Source organism: Corvus hawaiiensis, chromosome 5 (assembly GCF_020740725.1).
Source record: "Corvus hawaiiensis isolate bCorHaw1 chromosome 5, bCorHaw1.pri.cur, whole genome shotgun sequence".
Taxonomy (NCBI): domain Eukaryota; kingdom Metazoa; phylum Chordata; class Aves; order Passeriformes; family Corvidae; genus Corvus; species Corvus hawaiiensis.
The window spans coordinates 74221241-74242278 of NC_063217.1; the positions used below are offsets into that span (position 1 = coordinate 74221241).

Consider the following 21038-nt stretch of genomic DNA (forward strand, 5'->3'; position numbering starts at 1 on the left):
CTCCTCCTCCTCGCCGCCGCCGCTGCCGCCCGGGCCCCGCGGCTCCGTCCCCGCTGCCCGCGGGCCGCCGCCCGCATGTCGTGTGCGCCCGCCCCGCCGCGCCGCCGCCGGCCCCGCCGCCCCGCCGCGCCGCATGCAGGTGAGAGCGGGCGGGAGCGGCCCCGCCGCCATGTCGGGCCCCGCCGGCAGCGCCGCGGCCGGGCCGCGTGTGCGGGGCTGCGGGCAGAGCCCCCGCCGCGGGGAGAGGGCGATCGGCCCCGCGGGGCAGCCCCGGAGGCCGCGGCGGCCGGAGCCGGAGCTGCCCGAGGGGATGCCGCGCTCGCCTCGGAGCCGCGGGTGGCGGCCGTGGGGCGAGCCGTGCTCGTGGGGCCAGTTCCGGGCATGGGGGGAAGATCGGCCGTGGGACGGATCCCGGCCGTGGCGTGAACCGTGACCGTGGGGCAAATCCCGGTCGTGGGATGAACGCGGGCCCGGGAGTGAACCCCGTGAGGTGAACCTCAGCCGTGGGACAAATCCCAGCCGTGGGACGAACCCCAGTCCGGGGGCAAATCCCTGTCGTGGGGCAGATCCTGGCCATAGGGTGAACCCCGGCCGTGGGGCGAGTCCTGGTTGTGGGGTAAATCCCGGTCATGGGGCAAATCCCAGGCTTGGGGTGAACCTCAGCCGCGGGACTAATCGCAGCCATGAGGTGAAGAGTGGCTGTAGGGTGATACTTTGCCACGGGCGAATCCTGGCCAGGGGGCGAACGCTTGTCCCCAATCCCCTTGACATCCCATGATGGGACCTTGGCCTGGCGCTGTGGGTGACCCCAGCATGCTGGTGAGAGTGTGTTTGCGGTGAGGCTACTTTTGGGGTTAGGATGTTTTGGGGAGACACTGGTTTTCACCTTTTCCCAGTGGTTTCCCAGTAGTCTGCAGCAGTTCCGTAGGAGGAAGATGACAGGAGTGTCACCTGCAATAAAACCTGGGCTGCCAGCCACGGCAGTGGTGCTTGCAAATGAAAGCAAACACCTAAACACTGAGTTTCTGTTACAGTCTGGGGCTCGCTTTTTAAACTGAAGTGCTCCTGGTAAATGTAGTGAAGGGCTCTGCTGCTCCCAGCCACACCACATTTTATCTGACCTTCTGGAAATCTTTAGACCAGTGGCTTTTATCGGGCCATTTTGGAAACTTTGAATAGGCTGAGTATTTGTTTTGGGGAGGTTCAACTTCTCCTGAGCTGCCGTGCTGATAAGGATTTTAGATGGCCTTGGTTAAGCAGAGAATTCTTTACAATTAAATCCATAGCGGTGCCCTCCCCTCTCTGTGACGCTCCCCCACAACCCAAAGCTAACGTAGAGGGGCAAACACCCACCCAGAAGTCGTTCATGGTGTGTAGACATGGCTGATAATGAAAGTGATGGTAAAGTGTTTATTTTTAAAGAAGAAAAAAATAGCACATTATTCCTAACTACAGCGTGACACAACCCAGGGAATTCCTAGAAGCTCTATCCCAGTTTGGAGGGCCAGAGAGCTCTCGTGGAGGCAGAGCACAGCCTTTACCAAGATGACACTGCCAGTGATTTTATTTCTGTGTTCTCCCTGTGAAAAAGAGGGAAATTGGCCCTTCCAAACGTCCCTGTCCCGGAAGGCAGCAGCCGTGGGCACGGCCACGTGCTGGCGGTGCCTCCCAGCAGACCCCGGCTGGCGGGACACCGAGGTTTGCTCTGCACTGCCTGTGAGCACCGCAGCCTGACCTGACGTCCTGGAGGGAGCCCTGCTCCCTCCGTGCGTCCCTCCCCACTGAGTGTGGGATTTCCAGCCTGAGTTTAGCATTTTGATCCGGAGCAGACAGACAGCGTGCACTGCTGACACCTCACTGCTCTGTGCTCTGGAATAATGATCCCCATCACCAATCTGCAGGATCGTGTTGGGTCACCCAAACAGAACTTGTGTTTGAGCTCCAGCCCAGGCATTAAATCTTCTCCAGAGGTGACTGAGGGTGCCAAAAGCCCCGCTGCAGTGTGCCTTTTGGGTTTCACGGAGCAGTGGAAATTCTGCAGTGCTCTGCTGTCTGCTAAACAAATCCCGTCAAACACTTTCGTTTTTGTTCCCTTCTTACTATTAAAAGCGGGGGCTGCTCCGTGTGCTGAAGTACAGCACAATTTAATTTATTCCCTTTTATCTTTTCTTCCTACAGGGGCTCTTTCTCATTTAGTTAGTGTATTTAATTGAAGGATAAAACTCAGTGTAAATGGCCCATAGGTGTTCCTGTGCAAAGCTTGGTTTTCTCCTATCCTTGGAAGGCCAGATCCTAATGTGTCAGGGGTGAAACTCCCCATCATCAGACTGCTGGAAAAACTTACCTCGGTTGCAGCACGAAAAAGACAAAACTTTGCAGACCCACGTCAGTGGCTGCGGAGTTCCCCACCAGGTCTGCACGGCGAACTTCTGCTGGCACAGCTCTGTCTGTGCGCGCGGTGACGGAGTGTGACCCGTGACTGACAGAGCTGTGCCAGCAGAAGTCCCAGCTGCAGGAGCAGTTATCTGCAGAAGTGCACTTTTACTGATAGAGCTTGTTTTCGTTTTCTAAAGGGTGTTTTTCCCTGTCCCTGGTAGCAGCGCCGCTTCCAGGCATGTAGCCTGCTCAGGCATTTATTTGCCTGGCTGGGAAGGGAAGGGACAGCTGCTCCGGGTGTATTTGCTGTGTGGGGCTCTCCTCTTCCCATCCAGAATCCGTAGGAGCTCCATCACATTTGCAGTGGGAATTCTCTTGTGGAAGTAAGTGACATTACGGCTGTTCTCTTTCCACCCGAAGGTGTTGATAAGACTTCCATTTCATGGGATAAACTGGGATTATACTGTTGTTTTCCATTAACAACCTTGGTTTTGCAAAAAGCCAGGCAGGCTTTTGACCAAGTTTAGCTTTCACACCAGTCATAGGAGAAATAAGCCAGAAAGTGATCCCAGGGTGTGTGTGTGTGTGGACTCTGTTAGGAGAATGAAAAGGCACCAGTGGAGAAAAATTAATTAATTTCCACACTGGTTAAGTCTCTACTTAATTTAAAACTAAACCACCAAGAATTAAAACTTACAGTTAGGTAAATCACAGCAGCCACTGGCTTTTTTGTTCGAGTCAACGTGCACAAATGGGGGAGTGTATTTCTTTTTTCTTATTAAAACCTTCCCTGGGGTTTTAAGTGATAAAATTAGGCATCAGTATCATGCACAATTTCCAAGCAAGCTTTCTTGAACCACCCCCAAAAAGTTCTGCTTCTATCAGCTGTAATCTGCAGGACACTTTTGGGTAACTTGGGTTTAAAAGAGGAGATAAATCCAAATAAGTGCTTACTTGCTTGCAGTTTTTTTGGAAAGAGCTTTTGGGGTGCCAAAAGGGCACCTGATTTGCGGACTACCGAGAAAGCAAAAGTAACAGCGGAGCTTAGTTTTCTGGGAGCATAAGATGGCATTTGTGAAAACTTAAAAAAAATAAGTTAAAATATATTTTAGGCATATTTAGATTCAGGAGGATTTGCTGTGGATTTAGTGCTTTAGAGCATTAAATGCTAAGCCTCTTGTAATATTTTTTTTTGTCCAGATCCTGTGGTTCTCTTGATGGCAGGCTGTAATCAAGGCTTGGGTGCTTGTTACAGTGACAGTGTGGTGTAACTTCACCTTCTGATTAATTCTTTGGGTTCCAGTGATTTGTCTGTGCAGCTTCTCCATCTCACCTGTAATGATTAAAAAAAAAAGAGAGAGGTTTCTTTATCGAGATCCTTAGGTGGTGACAGTATTTCTGGAATTCTGCTGCTCTCCTTCCCTGTCTTGTGTGCACCTCGGGGCTGTCATCAAACTTCCCACCACAAGACCACCCCAAAAAGATCAACTTGAAATAAACAGTAGTGTGTGGCAGGAAATGGCAAAAAGAACTTAATATGCACAGGATTTGCTGGATCCATTTGTGCCTTCAGATCTTGGAGCTGGATGCAGAGAGCACCGTGGAAGGCCTTTAGCTGAACATGCTGACTGGCTCTGCTGGCAGCTTAGTAAATTCACAAAAGGGCTACGTGACACTTACCTCCGATGGCAAGGTACTGAGCCTGACTTGGGTGCTGTTATGTGGGAGAAAATTCTGAATTGAGAAGGAGAAAAAGAAATCCACACTCCCCCCAAAACAAAAAACAAACACCAAACTGAAGTTATTCTAAATAAAGGAGAGCATTGGAAGAAAATCTTTCTGGAATCCTGTTTAGAAGAACAGCTTCTGCAGTCTCTTGGGCATATCCCTACAGAGGTGTAACTTTAGGAGTGTTCAGACACCACCAGAAAGCGATTTGACAGGTGGTCATGGAAAATAGAATTAAAGATAGGCAGAAGTGCACTGTGTGGTGTTCTACAAGGAACACATTTTATCCCTTTCAGGGGGAGATGTTAGAACAGCACTTAGAAAAATGCTCCAAGGCGAAAAAAAAGCAACTCCAAGCCATTGTAGCTACAAGTCAGGTGCAGTCAGCAAGCACAGGGATTTTGGGAGCTGCACCAGACCGGGGAACAGAAGAGAAACCTGGTGGGCTGTTGGGTGTCTTGCACACGAGTAATTGAACTACAGCTTGTAACCTGTGTGTGTAGATGCAGAGCAGATAGGGTCGTGTGTGCTCAGCCCTACAGTGGCGTTTCCTGATGGGAATCATTAATGGTGTTTATGACTGCACAGCACCGTTTATGCTCAGCAGTTATGTACATGTGGTGTATTGTCTTCCCCATTCTGCTTGCTTGGTGCTTTCTCTGAGAAAGACAGAAAAAATGTGGATAAAAGGGCTGTGGGACTCCAAATGCAGATTTCCAGGATATGAAGGCTGGGGTGTAAGTGCATATTCTAAATTGAAATTAACCCTTCAGCAGAGTTTAGTTTTGGGTTCCCCCCACTTGCAGCTTGAGGGTTGGGAAATTTTAGACACGAAGAGACAAATCCTTCAGAGCACCCTGCCATCATCCCCGCTGATGCGGATCTGGATTATTCCTTACCGTAAACAAAGCATGAAGGGAAACCTCTTGTGCCCTCAGCTAGGAGCAGCAGGAATTTTTATGGCTGGGAAACTACCGGAGGCAGCTCTTCTCCCGTGGGCCTTTCCCATTCCAGAGTTCTGCACCCACCTGTAGTCTCCAGAGGCTGTGTTGGGAACGGGAATGCAAAGCAAAGCCCCCGAGTAAGTGTTCTTTATCCTGGCCACCAGTCCTTCCACAATTACTGCTGCAAGTCAACAACAGCTCCCCAGACTGCTACTTCCAGCGGCCTGCAAGGAAAGACCCAATTAAACATACTACATGCTTTTTGTAAAGGCAAAACATATTCCCGGGCTCAGGCAGCTCCGCAGGCTGCAGGAGAGGGAGGAATGTTTAGCCTTGTGTTGCTGCAGGGGGACCCTCCTCCTTGTTTTGGTGTCAAACACGTTGTTTTAGTTCATCAGCTTCCAGGAGTACAAAGAAAAATACAAAACCCATAAGCTTTTGGTCAAACTGTTAATAATAATAATAGTAATAATAATCAGGGTTTGTGGATGGTCCTCAAGTTTGCCGTTTACCCTTTAGGGCAGCTGAATGAATTGCTTGGGTAGTTTTCCCCTTGCTTTTCAGGAATGCTTCCATCTGAGTGAACATCTTTGTGCCTTCTAATCACAAATTAGTTTGGTTGGTTTTTTTTTTTCTTCCTAAGAAATCAATCTAAAGGCCCTCTGAAAAGGCTCTGGGTTTAAGCACCATCTAAAGAGAGTGTTGAAGACCTCCTTCTGCAGATTCGTAGCTCTTTTTTTTCCACACGATACTCCCAGGAAAACTGAGCAAGGGGGAAAGCAGAAAACATCCTTTGTATGCTTTGCTGGATATCACCATCCTGTGTGAGATCACAAGGAGGGTGTATGTCCCACAAAAAAATGTCCTTAATCCTGAGTCAGCCTTGACACATGGAGAATATCCTTTGCTCTTCCCTCTTCCCCTATAGCTCAAAATTCAGTTTCTACTTATTGTGTTACATTAATTTACAACTAGCCCTGGCAGTGGGAAAGAGCTAGCACAGGATGAATGACTGCCCAGCCAAAATTTCCACTTGTGAACGCCTTTCCTCTAATCCCGTTTTGTTCTGGAAGGTTAAGAAAGCAAAAGGAAAGCAGGGCCAGATGACTTCTCACATACCAGAACAGTTCCAGGTGCCAGGAGGAGCTGGGCTCACGTTTTTTCCTCCTTCCAAGTCACATCTTGCCATTGGGAGCAGGTTGATCTCCAGGAACATGTTTGTACCTGTGCAATGAGCCTCTTCCTTCTCCTCTGTAGTCTGGAGCAAGAGACTGTGAAGGAGCAGTGTGCATCAGAGAAATCAGGAATGTTTTGAGTGGATAAGAGGAGCACATCTGTAAAGTGTTTTGAGACCTGTGGATAGACCAGGAAGTTTGAGACTAGGCCTGTGCTGAACTGCCAGGTGTTTTTCTGCCTGCTCCAGGAACGCTCGGGTGCTTCCCCTGCAGGTAAAGGGGGAATAATTCAGTTTTTAGTCATTGGCCATTTATTTCATGGCAGCTGCAGGTCTGAGCAAAACAACCCTGGACATGGGGAGATGAGTATAACTCACAAGTATTTTCTGCTTGGAAAATTACGTGGTTGAAAACCTCAGGCTGTCAACAGGGCTTCAGCATTCCTGAATCCATACCTGCCTCTTGCACCTAATCCACTGTGTCTGTGTTCTTCCTTTACTCTCCATTTCTGTACAGCAGGAGAGGTAGCACCAGGCCTTTGGACTGCATTTGTCTTCTTTAACTGCCTTTCAGAGAACTCTGTAGTTAACCTCTCACATGCCAGTATGTTAAGAATATCAGAAAACCAACCTGTTTGAAAAACTACAGCAAAATTTACCAAAGCTATTCTCTGGCTTTAGGTGAAATCCCTTCGGGTGGCTGAACAGAGGAACCCACACAAGTTCAGCCTCTCTTCTGGAGCAGGGTGCCCAGAGAAGCTGTGGCTGCCCCTGGATCCCTGGCAGTGTCCAAGGCAAGGTTGGACGGGGCTTGGGGCAGCCTGGGACAGTGGAAAGTGTCCCTGCCCGTAGGTAGGAGGTGGAACTGGACAGGCTTTAAGGTGCCTTCCAACCCAAACCAGTCTGGGATTCTGTTTGGAAGTTTTAGCATGATGTAAATGCTCATGGGAAAGACTGGGATAATCAGATAGAGAAGCAGCTGAACTATCGTTCAATATTCAAATAATATGCTTTGCTCGGGCTATTAGGCAAACCTTTCTTCTTCCGAGATTAAAATGCAAAGCACATTTAAACACACCCTCTGGAGAACAGGGTTTATTCCTATAAACTGGGGGCTTTTTTAACAGATCCCTTCTCTCTTCTCCTGAGCATACAAGCCCGGCTACTTTGAGCAGTAGTGCAGCATCCTGTGGCCTGTTCAAACTGAAAAGGCTCATTTATTGTGCCAGTGATTGCAAAACAGTTTCCACTATCGGTGTCTACTTTTTCCTTTGGCTTTTTTTCCCTTTTTTTCCTCCTTTCTTTTAAAATCTTGAGCTTTGACTCATCCAAACTTACCTGAAGTTGAACAAGGCAAGCCTTGTAACTCGAAAGCTGTTTGAATTAAGTTTTACAGTGGCAGATTTCTTTGGATTGTAGAGGGAGAGTAGCTGAAGTGTTGCTGGGCTTTGCTTATTTTGTGGTGGTGCTGGCAGTCTCCCACTGAAAAGGGAAGATGATAGCGTGGCCGTGGAAATAATCTCATTTCTTTTCTCCTAGCACAAACTTTGCTTTGAAGGATGAAAGGGTATTGATGATTCCAACTGTATCTGAAGGTTCATTGAGAAGACCTCTCCCGAGTCCCTGCAGTGTGCATGGATTCATAATTCCGGTGTAGTTTTGCTCAGGAAACAGGTCAATAGCTGACTTCTCTCCAGGTATTGATCCTGAGGAGCTGGATGAGACACGGTGTTGGCTCACAGCAGCAGCCGGAGCAGGGTCTTTCTCATTTCTCAGGCGTGACTGAATGGGTGTCAGATCAGCCTTGATACAACAGCTCTTCCCTCAGGGCTCGGAGGGGCACTCGCACACCTCGGCACTGCAGGCTCACTCTCTTCATGCTGTTGGGAGTTCTCCGTCTCCGCAGTCCCGCGGCTGCCAAAGCAGTCCTAGGGAAGCCTCCTGCTTTAAGTTGCAGCTGTACATGGCTGCTGCTCTTCCATGCCCACAGCCCAGGACAGTGTTTTGTCTTGATCCAGCGCTGGCTTCTTCCTTCCCCAGACTCCCAGTGACTTCAGTTCCTAATCCTTTAAGCCACTCTGCCCTGGATCTCATTAGAAACCCAGCACTCTCCAGGGGATGGAGCAGCATTGCAAATGGGTCATTTCTCTGAAACAGTGCAAGATACTTGTGTAAATAAGTAAGTGCACTGTTTAAACCAGCCCTTTGGGGGCTTCTGATGAGATTTATTTACAGGCTGGCTGCTGGAAACACTTCTTGCCCTACAGTAGCCCCTTGCATGCATTTCTGGTAAGCAAAGCCTTACTTTTTGGGAGCAGCCTGCCCTGCGTTTGCATGTAAAGCAGCCCCAGGAGCTGCTCTGGAAGTAGAAAGTGTAAAAGGCACCCGCAGACAAAGGCAGGTATCACTCAGTGATGTGGATATTCAGGAGTTGTCATGCGCACACTGAGAGGTAACAGGCTGCTTCCAACGGGGCGGGAGCTGTTCTTTTGGAGTGAGGAGTGACTCTTAACCAAGCAGAGCAATAAAAAGCAGCTATGTAACGCTGTGTAGGGTTTCCATGCAGTACATAGTTCAGCTGCTCTCGTAAGTGGGGGTGTGACATGGAGGAAAAGGAAGGGTGGAAGCCTGGGTATTCTTGTGTTACCTGTGATTTAAGAAAAGACTGCTTCATTTACAGGAGATGAGGGAATGGGGGGAATAACTAGTGGGTGTATGTCAGTGGGACAATTAGCATTTCCATCAAGCAAGTGCCAGTTGGCTCTGGAATTAATCAAATAGAGCTCGTTCCCTCCCTTCCCACTCCTCCCCTTGGCTTTTGCTGTTTGCTTCTGTGACTTGCCTGTGCTTCTCTGGGCTTTTATGATCTCTGTTGAAGAGATAACGTGGAGCCCCCTGGGATCCCAGCACCACTGAATTTACTGCAGGTAAATGGTTACCTCTTACCTTTACCTATTCCCCACTTGAATTTGCTTGTGCTCTGTGTCAGACTTACCTCAGGAATTGTTTCAGATCTCCTCAAACACTGTTTTTTATTGTTTGGGGCTTTTTTAATAGAAAAAACACGATGAGGCATTTGTATTTGATTCTCTGCTAATCTCTATCCCAGTCAGGGTACTTGGAATAAGAATCTGGAAAGAGACAGTACCTGCCATGGCAGACTTGGGGTGCTCATTGAATTCTTGGGAGAGGCAGTGTACACAGAGGTGGTTGGACATATTCCTGCAGGAAAGCACCATGAAAAAAGCTCGGATCCACACAAAAGACCACCAAAATTCCCCATTCTCCAATATTTTCTTGCTAGTATATACACGCTAGATACTGTATGCAGGGACACAGCAAATAGTTTACCTTCAGCTAACACATCTGTACATACCCCAGTATTGGCAGGTTTCCTTAAATCCTCTTTAACATACACCCTTGAACAATCACCTGATTTTCCTCCCCCCCAGAGTACTCCAAGCCCGTTTTTGTATTTGTGGGTACTGGCTGTGCTTCTCTTCTCCTTGGGGAGGCTGAAATGGGGAGGCTTTTGTCACACTCTCCTAAAAGCAGAGCAGTGCAGACGAGCAGCCTTCCTCTGCCGCCTTTGCAGCCGCTCAGGACTGATTACAAAACACATAAATAGACATTTAGATAAACAGATAAAAATGGTGCTCTTTTCCAGCTTTCAGCCCGACTTGCCAGCGTTCAGCAACGTGTGTGTACACACGCGCACGCCCCATCAGCCAGCAGGATGGGTAATTCCTGGGAGGGATCACCATATGGAAGGGGATGGACAGTCAGCTGTGCTCAGAGGAAGGAGGAGCGACTCAGGGCTGGCTGCTGGATTGTTTCCAAAATGCTTTGGCAGTTTGACTCATCCATATAGAGAGGCTGGGGGGGAAAAAAAAAAAAGAGAATCACAAAGAATGTCACTGAGCTGGAGGCGAGGGTTTGGAGCTGTGCCAAACATCCATGAACACAGGGCTGCAGCAGGATGCAGGCACAGCTCTTCTCCATTTGCCCCCTCATTAGACAACTTATTTATGCATTGAGGAATGAAAGAACTTAAACAAAACATGTTATGGTCACTGTAATTTAAGAAATGCATCTTCTGCACTCCTTGGGGAAGGGACTGTGTGTCTACAACCCAGAAGTTCCTGTTGTTTGTTGCCCAAAAAACATTTCTTCATATTAAAAGCCTCTGCTGCAACCCAATAGCTCAACCTTTCCTCTTTGACACTCCTCACACCTTCAGTAGTGTTCCATTATTCCTTTTCTTCCCACAGGCTTTAAAAGATAGTCAGCATGCCCCATACACAAAAAACCCAGCAAATATAACAGCACAAAAGCCCAAAAGTCCAAGGAAAAGGCAGACACAGACCTACTGCTGGAAGCACATTACCTGTCCCTGGCTCTTTTTATATGCTCCTCAGAGAGCTACTTAGGCTCACCCAGGACCACACCTAGGGTTCCAGCTGAGTAATCCTGCTCTGCCAGGCATCTCTGGGTTTTTGGGGATGGACTCTAGGAACCCCCAGAGCTTAAATATTGTTCTTACTAATGTACTGATGTTCCCATCTTCAGGTTTTCTTTAATTTACACAAAATGGTGAAGAGATTTTGTGTTTAATTGACACAAAATCAGGGTCACACTATTTAAGTTTACAGAATTGGATCTGTAGCGGAGAGCAAGTTGTAGTAGCTTCAAAAGTTTTCCAAGGAGAGTCTTTAGGAGAAAAGCCTGCAAAAATTTGCACTGATGTGCATCCAGTTTTGGGGTTAACGGATTCAGGGAACTCAGTGTAGTTCCCAGAAGACTGAGCAAAAACAGGTTGAGATTTCTGTGTATTGTTTTAGTTCCAGGACAAGCAGAGTGGGAGATGGGAACAGGAGGAGTTGGGAACCCAGGCAGAATTCATTTTTTGCCTAAGAAAAAAATGACACATGGTGACTTTTAAGTCTTGCTCAATGTTGCTGTGATGCAAAAGGAGAAAAAAAAGGTGCATTTGATTTAGGTTTGTTTTCCCCTTTCTGTAACTGTGGCAATGACACTGCTGCCTGTTTGACTCACCACTATTTCAAAGCAATGTTAAAGTGACTAACAGCTGAAAAATGTGCGCGTCCTTTGCCTCCCAGCTCAGGGCTCACTTCTCTGGAAGGCCCCTGATGGCCACACTTTGCTCTACGTTGGCAGAGCACTTCTCTTAATGAGCCATGTTTCAGCATCGGGTGCCCTGCCAAGGAGCAATCCTGGAGCTTTCAGATGGTGTCAGGGGTCAGTGGCTACCTGTGGGCTGGTGTGGATGGGTAGGGGATGGCTCAGGTGGTCTCACCACCGTGGTTTTAAGGACTTCATCACAGAGCACTCCCCCAAATCCTGGGGTTTGGACAGCAAAGTTTGCTGTGTCTTGGGTCCAGATGTGGTAGAGGTATTGATCAGTTTAAGATAAAACAGATTAAACAGCGAGGGCAGGCGGAATAGGGTTCCTGTGGCCTGGCAGGGGCCGTGAGGAGTCTGTTCAAGTGCTCCCCACTTCCACACAGGCACTTGAAGAGTGAAGATAAATCCAGCAAAACCCAAGCACCAGAGATTTGGCACTCCCAAATCACAGCCTGTTTGTGTGTGGGGGAAAGGCCGTTCCTGATTTTGGGGGTCTGGAACGAGGGTGGAAGGATTTCAGGTCTAATCCCTTGTCCTTAAGTAACTGTTTTCCTTCGTGGCCCCGTGCCAGGCAGTGTGAGCGCAGAATCCTCTTACGCCGTAGCTCTGCTCGCTGTGTGACTTCACCTGGAAATAACAGGGGGCTATAATTAGATGTAAGGCTCGCATTTGCCCCTGGAATTTGCTTGGGCGTTCGTCAGGGAAGGAAGCAGCAGCCCTGTAACTGAGACCCTTGGCAGGGGACGGCCCTTGCAGCTCCTGCTCCTGTGCCGTGCCGGAACGCTGCTCTGGCTGTTGGCGTCAGCTGGAAATGCTGCAGGACTTGACCCTCATAAAGGGAAAGCAGACTCTTTGGTTAGTTGGACTTGCTGAACAAAACCCTCAGCTTGTTACCTTGAATTCGAGTTACAGTTGTTTGAAGAGCTTCACAGCTACGGCCGCCAGCTGTAGGAGAGATGTCTATGTGAGGGAAGAGCTGCATCCTGTGGAGCAGCTGTGGATTTGGATAAAATCAAAGCTCGTGGATTTTGGGGAGTGTGTCTGGGGAGGAAGAGACCAGCAAACAGCAAAGTCAGCTAACCTCGTGTTTTTAAGTCACACACAGTCCTGCTCAGCACAACAGCCGAGGGAGGCACGGAATAAAATTGCTCCCTGTGTTCCCTGGAAAGTGGATGGTTTTTGAATGGGACATCAGAGCTCCCTTCTGACAGTCAGGACAATTGGATGAATTTGGTGTGCACAGGCTCATCCTTTGGCATCTGATACTCACATTTTGCACTGGGCTGGAGCCCTTTGTGCCCCTGAACAGCTAAATGGGAACTTTACCTGAGCTCCTTTTACGGCTCCTGGGCCATTAGGAATACAAAGGGCTTGACTGATCCCGAGCATGAAAAAGCGCAAAACACAAAAGCTGGATAGTTAGTGGGAAAATGGAGCTAATTCCCCCTCAGACTGCAATTTCAAGCCTTGTATAAGTGGAGTGGAGAAGTGGGATTTTGTATGTTGAAAATAAGAGCCTTCCCTTCAATCCTTGGTTCCTTGTGCAAGCTACAGGAGGGAGCAGTCCATGCGCTTTTGCCAGGAGCAGCGGAACGCTCTGATCTTGTCTGCAGGTTCTGCAGCAGCAAGCACACAGCAAGCAACTCCGTGGGTTATGGGGGGTAAACTGGGAAACCAGCAGGTGACTGCAGAAACCCCAACTTCCTAGGAAGAAGTGCTCTTTTCCATCCTGGAATCCTGCCCAGGTGTGAGCACCTGCTCGGCTCAGCGGGCTGATGGCAGCCCGATACTGTGCATCAACTCTGGGACATGTTGTTGCGGGGTGTCCCTGGGGAAGGCGAGCTCATGGCGGGATAGAAACGAAGGAATGCTGTCGAGTAACAGTTGTGATGGTCTTTCAGACTAACAGGGATGCCAAAGGAAAAATATGATCCTCCAGATCCTCGCAGAATTTACACCATCATGTCAGCGGAAGAGGTGGCCAATGGGAAGAAGTCGCACTGGGCTGAATTAGAGATCTCGGGTGAGTTGGTTGGAGTTTAAGTTCCCATAGTTGGTGCCCCAGACCACTCCAGATCCAGTTTGTGTCCGGTGGTTCCAGAGTGAAGAGGTGGTTCCTTGCTTCCCTCTTTCAGGGAGAGTGCGGAGCTTAAGTACGTCGCTGTGGTCGCTGACACACCTGACTGCTCTGCACCTCAATGACAACAACCTTACTCGCATTCCACCTGATATTGCCAAGCTTCACAATCTGGTTTACCTGGATCTGTCATCCAACAAACTCAGAAGTTTACCAGCAGAACTAGGAAACATGGTGTCTCTCAGGTGAGGGGAATTATTCTGGTTAACTCCCCCAAAAAATCTCTATCGTGGGATCGGGGCCGAGAGTTTCAGTTTGTTTTCTGTTCTTGTATTTCAAATAATCCTGAAAAATTCCAGGTTGGTGCAGAGCTTCAGTTACAGTAACTGCTTTTGGGTTCACCGGGCTTTTTTTTCTGATCATTGGTACGTCACTGTTTTCATCCCTGGTTTCATCGTGGGTTTTGTGCCTTTTTTCCCCCTAATAAATGTATTTCAGTCGTGCTTTGACATGGGAAGATACAGCATACCTCCCCATAATAAAATTCAGGGTGAGAAGTGTTCTCTTTGAGGACAAGCAGCGTACAGCACCTTAGGAGTTGCCTTCTGCAGTGATACTCACTCAGAGTGTTTTTGCATTTGCTGCAGGGAATTGCTTTTAAATAACAATCTGTTACGGGTTTTGCCTTATGAACTTGGACGGCTCTTCCAGCTGCAAACCCTGGGTTTGAAAGGTGAGCTCTTTCCAGTTCCATATTCCTATGAGTTCTCTGGAGTCGTGAGGGGGGCTGGGCTCAAAACCTCCCTCTATTACCTCAAGGTTTTCTTACAGGTTATTTTAACCGTTAAGTTTGTTGCAAAAATGACCAGGCAGTCGGGAAAACAATGCTTCTCTTTCTTCGTGCTGCTAAACTTCCTTAAGGAGCCCGTTTGAAATCTGCAGACAGGGAAATAAACCCTTGAACCTGCTGAGTTAATTTGTCTATTCTCATTCTGGGAGATTTTCTTTGGGTGGAAAGCCTCAAGAAAGGCAGGCAGCTGATCCCCCCGCTGTTGTTTTGTGCTGTTGGCAGGCAATCCTTTATCCCAAGATATTCTCAGCCTCTACCAGGATCCAGACGGAACCCGAAAGCTACTGAACTACATGCTTGACAATCTAGCAGGTACAGTCCTACGGATCTGGTGGGCAAAAAGGGTTTAAAAGTAGGATTTGCTGCTGAAACAAGAGTCTGGACCACTGGAGGGGAGAGCATTTCCTCACTGCTTTAGTGCTTTTGTCAGGTGGCTGCAATCATCCCAAAAAACGCCCTCACACACAGTGGAAGAGGCTGATGCGTACTGTCTAAGCTTTTCCCACGTTACAGCCAGATGTTCTCTCTGTTCTGTTTGAAACCCTTCAATTACCAACCAAGGGCACAGTCTGCCTTGCTGAAGCCATTTTGGTTCTCCCCACCAGAAATAATCATTTAAATGCAAGCAGAATGTCAAATTTAGCTCAAGAAACACCAAAGCCATTAAAAACATCCACTACCTGACTTCAGTCCTGCTTTGTGGTTCTGTAACTGAGCCTTCTGCTTTGCCACTCAATGTCTCCCAAGTTAAGGCACTGCAGGAATGGGGTGAGGTTCTTGGAAAAGAGATGGCTGAACCATGCGAGGATTTACCCCCCCTTCTTCAGCAGATTATTCAATGTGCAGGATTATTTTTGTGGCACTTCTAAATCTGAAAACAAGAGACAAAAATAGTCATGAATCTTACAAATCACAATGTTTCCCATACTAGAGCCACTCCATTAAATGATTTTTGCCTCCCCTGAAGACTCGGGGAGCTGGGGATGCAAAATACATTACTGTTCAGTCATCACTTTGACTTAGAATTTGTAACTTACAAACAGAAACCCTGAATTAATCACTGCTTTAATTTTTTTTTGTAGTTCATCCAGAGCAGCTGCCTCCAAGGCCATGGATTACTTTAAAAGAACGAGACCAAATTCTGCCCTCAGGTAAATCTGTGGTTCTTTTCCCTGTGTTCACGAGATGACACACTGGGAAAATTGTCTTGGGCTTCATTTTCCTGGACCAGAGTGAAAATAGCAATTTCACTAGCCTTCATTGGCACGAGAAAAATTAACATACAGCTGTGCTGTAAATACCATTTTTGTCATTTGAACGGGATGCTGGGCATTTCTTTTCCGTGTTGGGCTTTGTCGTAGCTCTTCCAGCCACTCTTTGCCCAAGTCAAAGAGTATCCAGAGGCTGATAACCTTTCCCTTTGTCTCTGTCCTTGCAGCTTCATTTACAGTTATGTGTTACAATGTGTTGTGTGATAAATATGCCACCCGGCAGCTCTATGGCTACTGCCCATCTTGGGCACTCAATTGGGAGTACAGGAAAAAGGGAATCATGGAAGAAATTGTCAACTGTGATGCAGATATCATTAGTCTTCAGGTAATTAAAAATAACTGCATTTTCCATCAGAAAGCATGAACCTCCACTTTTAGGGTTAAGTGTTCCCTTGAGAGCACCACAGTCACCTGCTCGATAGCAAATTCCAGGTCTTGCCAATACAAGCTGTGTATCCATATTCCAGCATCAAAAGTATTAGGTGTAGTCTACTGCTATTCAAGACATACCTGTCACTTTGCCTTTGGGAGGGATTCCAGGAAATCCAGGAATGCACATCAGTTCCCAGCGGGCCATCAGTCTAGGAAGTGCCACGGATTGTGCAGACAGCAGCTTTTCTGACTGCAAGCCAGGGCAGGCACAAGGAAGTGAAGTTTCCTTCACTTCTTTAGCCTGAGGTGTTTGTGTTCAATTCCAGGAAGTGGAAACGGAGCAATACTTCACCCTTTTCCTGCCAGCCTTGAAAGAACGGGGATACGACGGCTTCTTTTCTCCAAAGTCACGTGCCAAAATCATGTCCGAGCAGGAGAAAAAGCATGTGGACGGCTGCGCGATATTTTTCAAAACGGAAAAGTAAGGGGCAGCAGCGGCTTTTAAAATTACACTAAAACCTCACAACAGCTTCCAGTAATTAGGGAGGAGTTTCCCAAAGCCTGAGCTGCCTCTCAGAGTTCTCACTGCTTCCCGAAACAAAAATGCAGCTCTCGGGTGGTGTCTAGAAGCAGCTCGAGTGGTTTGGAAGAGAGGGTGCCTGTGGGAGCAGACAGGGATGGTTTTCAGACAGGGGCGCTGCCACGGGGGCTGTGGGTCACAGCCGCTCACTGGGGTTCTCTCTCCGTTGCCCCAGGTTCACGCTGGTGCAGAAGCACACGGTGGAGTTCAACCAGGTGGCCATGGCCAACTCGGAGGGCTCGGAAGCCATGTTGAACAGAGTGATGACCAAGGACAACATCGGAGTCGCCGTGGTGTTGGAGGTGCACAAGGAATTATTTGGAGCAAGTGAGTGCAGCCGTGGTGTCGTCACTGATACTCAGCTCCACGGAAAGGCAGGAGTTATTCGTAGGTTCCAACATGCTGTTCCTGTTGGTGGTGCAGCCAAATCCAGCCCATCGGTGCCTGAGACAGGCATAGATGTCATGATTTCCTGGCCTGGTTTTGCTCGCAGCAAGATGCCCAGCATTTGCTTTTCTCCTTTCAAGCTTTTATCCCTGCTTGCTTACTCGGCTGGATTCTGCTCGAGCAGCTCAGCTTTCCCAAGGTCACTGTGTTTACACGCATTTGTTCTTACCAGTAGTTATCAATAATGTTCAGCTTCTGTTTTCCACTCTTTTCCTCTCCTTGATTGACTCCTTCCATCCTCCCCCAGGGATTAGATGTCAGTGCTAACGTACTGATGTGGAAGGAGGAGATTATCGGGTATCTTTTCCTGCCTCTTGATTGACCGTCACATTTTCGTTAAGTTTGATCAGATGCAGCAGACAGTTCCAGCACAGGTAAAGTTGCCACCCTGCTCTGTCTGCATGCCTGGGGCTCTGATGGCTTCAGAGGAGGAGAAATTCCAGGGCTGGAAGGAGCTTCCTGGGCCAGTCTGTAGGCATTTCAACAGGTTTAAGCAATGAAAACACACCCATCTGCTGGTGTGTCTGACCCTGAGCCTTGAGGAGCTACACCCTGAGCACGAACAAGCGGGAACCCGCTGCATTCACAGAACCTTTCACTGCTAAAATTGTTTATCCAGGTATGAAATCGCTTCACGTGGACAAACAGCTGCTCATCGTGGCCAATGCCCACATGCACTGGGACCCCGAATACTCAGATGTAAAACTCATTCAGACCATGATGTTCGTCTCAGAGCTGAAAAACATCCTGGAGAAAGCCTCAAGCAGGCCCAGTAGCCCGACAGCAGATCCCAACTCTATCCCTCTGGTGCTGTGTGCAGATCTCAACTCACTGCCTGATTCAGGTGAGACTGGTTTCGGCTTAGTTTTTAACCTACCTTCTTAGACCATTGGAGTCCACTTTTTCCTCTGAAGGCAATGGGGCTGCTTTGCACTCCCTGGGGAGGTACAGATGAAAGCTTTCCTAGGAACAGCTGCCTTTGGAAATCTGGCTGCAGAGACTGCGAGTCCTCCGGTTGAGTCGCCTGCTTTTCGCGCTCAGCTGGACGCTGCAGGAGAGCTGGTTGCACCTTCAAAAGTGTAGGAAAGCACAGTTAGATCTTAAATAAATCATTAAATAAATACCTGTGCCTAAAGCAGCAATAAGAAGTAGGAAAGATGTGAGTTCCTGATGAAGACTTTCTGAGGAGAGGGGTTTGCTTTGCTAACTCTGATCTCGTGGCACGTCTTTGTGGTGTTCTGGTTTTTAACATTCCCAGGCCAAAGTTGCCTTTCAAAGCAACTCCCTAAACCCTTCCTCTTGCCAACAGGTGTGGTGGAATACCTGAGCAATGGCATAGTAGCTGACAACCACAAGGACTTCAAGGAGCTGCGCTACAACGAGTGTCTCATGAACTTCAGCGGCAACGGGAAGAACGGAGCCTCGGAGGGCAGGATCACGCACGGCTTCCAGCTCAAGAGCGCCTACGAGAACAACCTGATGCCTTACACCAATTACACTTTTGACTTCAAAGTAAGCACCGATCTCCGGGACACAGCGGGCACTGCTGTGTTAATTCCCTGACCTTGGCTGCCCCTGGTTTAAGGAGGATCGATGCAGGGTATGCCCTAGCTTGACCCCAGCACGGTGCCTCCGGCCGGGCGGGCAGGGCCCTGCCCTCACCGCGCTGTCTCCCCCTCTCTCCGCAGGGTGTGATTGACTACATTTTCTACTCCAACACTCACATGAACGTGCTCGGAGTCCTGGGGCCTTTGGACCCTCAGTGGCTGGTGGACAACAACATCACGGGGTGCCCGCACCCGCACATCCCCTCCGACCACTTCTCCCTGCTGACGCAGCTGGAGCTCCACCCGCCGCTGCTGCCCCTGGTGAACGGGGTGCACCTGCCCTCCCGCAGGTAGTGCAGCCCCGCCGGGCGGGCTCGCACCTGTTCTCACGGACCTGTACACTTGTAAATCCCACTGTCTAGGAGTGAAGTATGGCCAACCTTAAGCTGCTTCTTCAAGCTCCTTTCCTTCTGTGTTTGATATGAGATTTTGCACATTTTGGTGCATATTGGTATCATTTGGCACTAGGGCTGGAACCAAAGTATTATTCCCCTTTCCAGGTTTTTAATTTAATTTTTGTTTGGTTTTTGGTTTTTTTTTTTTAATTTTAAACTGGCTTTTTTTTTTTTCAGTAGGAAGCTGCACTTCTAAATGGACAAAAGAGATTTAAAAACTTGCATTTAACATATTTCAAGGTAATGCTTTTTTCCAGAACGCGGCAAAATGAGCCAGCCTTTTAGGAGAAAGAAAAACAAACCTAGAGATGCTTGTTTTGTAGGAAGAATATTAGAAATACTGTTTGTTTGAATCCAAAATGGAGACTGAACTCTGCATCCAACATAAATTTTGCACATTAGCAAAGCACTTAATACCTGACTATAAATGATTGACAGCGTGGCCCTGCCCCTCATCTCAATATTATCAGAAAACCAAAGATAGCCATATATCTGTGATCAAATTCGAGCTCTAAATTCTCCTGATTCCAATTTGTTTCGGAGCTGTTGTCGGTCAGGGCTGAAGTAAAAAGCTGCTGGTTCCTTCCCAAATGTTAATGCTCTTTGGATGTGTTGGAAATCCTTGTTTTCTTTCCTTTTAATGCTCTGGGTGGCCAGTTCAAAACCTTGTGCCTCAAGAGGCATTAAACATGATGCAATTTTCTGAAAAAAAACCTGTTCGGCTGCTTAATGTTTAAAAAAAAAAGGCACAGTGATAGGAAAAGGTCGTGTCTCTGTTTTTAAGTTTTTCTTTATTCTGCTTTTTTGCTGCTATAAGATTTTCTTGAATTTCTATTTGAAACTTTTCATGCACTTTACTGTTTCTAGTCTCCAAATGTGATATTTTTAATAAATGAAAAACATTTTCCATGATGTGAATGAAATTTTTAAGCAGATTGATAAGCCTATATTTATGTCTCATTCGTATACTTCAAAAAAAGTCCAATTTGAATTGTGAAATTAGTTTTAAATACTAAAGAGCCATCTTCTGTCTTGCAAAACTGCCAAGTCAGGCTGTTCCTCTTTAATTAAACATTTCCTTTGTCATTTTATACATAGGAAATTTTCCATGGGGGGAAAAAAAAACATCAATTGGACTTAGAGGAGAAACTATTCCCTGACTCTGACTGGGGGCCAGGGAGGGGGTGGAGTGGGCCAGAAGACAAAAATGGGTTCAGCAAAGTGACAACTCCCTTGGAAAAGAAGAGCCTAAAAAATGGGGGCGTCATCTATGGTCTGGGATCAATTGGAAGCAATGGGAGCTGGGGGAAATTCCTGTGCAGCACTTGCTTTGTGCAAAAACAGAACAAAACAGGAAAAAAAAAAAAAAGCCCATCCAGAGATGGATTTTCCTCTGGGTGCAGGTATCTCTGCTGGAATATACCTCAGCATTCCCCACCTGGCCATAGCACATGGATTGGAGAGCACTGGAAAGTAGAATAGCATGAAAAACTTAATTTTGTGGACATTACCTTTCTGTATTCAGCTGCTGTATGTTTTTTGGGGAGGGGGGATGCTCTGCTCCAGAGGCGTGCTCTAACCTGCTCCTCCTGTTCCTCCACGCACGGTGATCCCAACGTGAGCAGTGTTTCCTAACCATACTTCACTCCCAGTATTTTTTGAGCTGTTTGTATAAAATGGAACTTCCAATTCACCCGTGATTGTCTATGAACTGCAGAGGAGGCCATTTAGTAATAAAAATAAAAACCCAGCACCAATGTTTTGTAATATGGGGGTGGGAGAGGATGGGGACAGAAAAACCCAACCCCTGGCAAACATTGTGAGCTGCTCCAGTTGGATTTTCCTTTGGTTTCTAGCGATGGAAGCGTTCCGTTGCGGGAAGGTGTTCCATTGGATTTTCTCTGCTGCACTTCCCAACGCTCGTCACGCCGTGCGGTTTTTAACACAAAAATGTTATTTTAACAGACATTGCACAAAAAAAAGAGTCTTGTTTATGTTTCAGTCGATGCACATGTTTACCTGCCTCTCCTGTGCGGCTTCCTCCTGTTCTCCTCCTGGTTTTCCCTTCCCAG

The 21038-nt window shown here is 47.8% G+C and overlaps 1 protein-coding gene and 1 long non-coding RNA gene across 6 annotated transcripts; one reads left to right on the forward strand and one right to left on the reverse strand.

Annotated features, from left to right (window-relative positions):
• The first annotated feature begins 102 nt into the window (after positions 1-102).
• Positions 103-20319, forward strand: CNOT6L (CCR4-NOT transcription complex subunit 6 like). 3 transcript variants are annotated; one of them, XM_048303681.1, is made up of 12 exons: positions 103-139; positions 13269-13390; positions 13503-13689; positions 14092-14177; positions 14517-14606; positions 15377-15445; positions 15733-15890; positions 16264-16418; positions 16693-16844; positions 17584-17808; positions 18274-18476; positions 18653-20319. In XM_048303681.1, exons 2-12 carry the CDS (start codon positions 13279-13281, stop codon positions 18863-18865), a joined length of 1650 nt encoding a protein of 549 aa, XP_048159638.1. In that variant the 5' UTR covers positions 103-139; positions 13269-13278; the 3' UTR covers positions 18866-20319. The 3 variants fall into 3 exon arrangements, with proteins under 3 accessions (XP_048159638.1, XP_048159639.1, XP_048159637.1); XM_048303682.1 differs by lacking the exon at positions 103-139 and adding an exon at positions 2656-2759; XM_048303680.1 differs by lacking the exon at positions 103-139 and adding an exon at positions 9062-9149.
• LOC125325982 lies at positions 2751-18313 on the reverse strand. Of its 3 annotated transcripts, XR_007203646.1 has the most exons (5): positions 17842-18313; positions 14975-15165; positions 9371-10098; positions 5133-5272; positions 2751-3709 (listed from the first exon to the last, which is right to left on the reverse strand). It is a non-coding gene; the product is annotated as an uncharacterized LOC125325982 (long non-coding RNA). The 3 variants fall into 3 exon arrangements; XR_007203645.1 differs by having other exon boundaries at positions 5133-10098; XR_007203647.1 differs by lacking the exon at positions 17842-18313 and adding an exon at positions 16076-16510 and having other exon boundaries at positions 5133-10098.
• Positions 20320-21038: the final 719 nt, after the last annotated feature.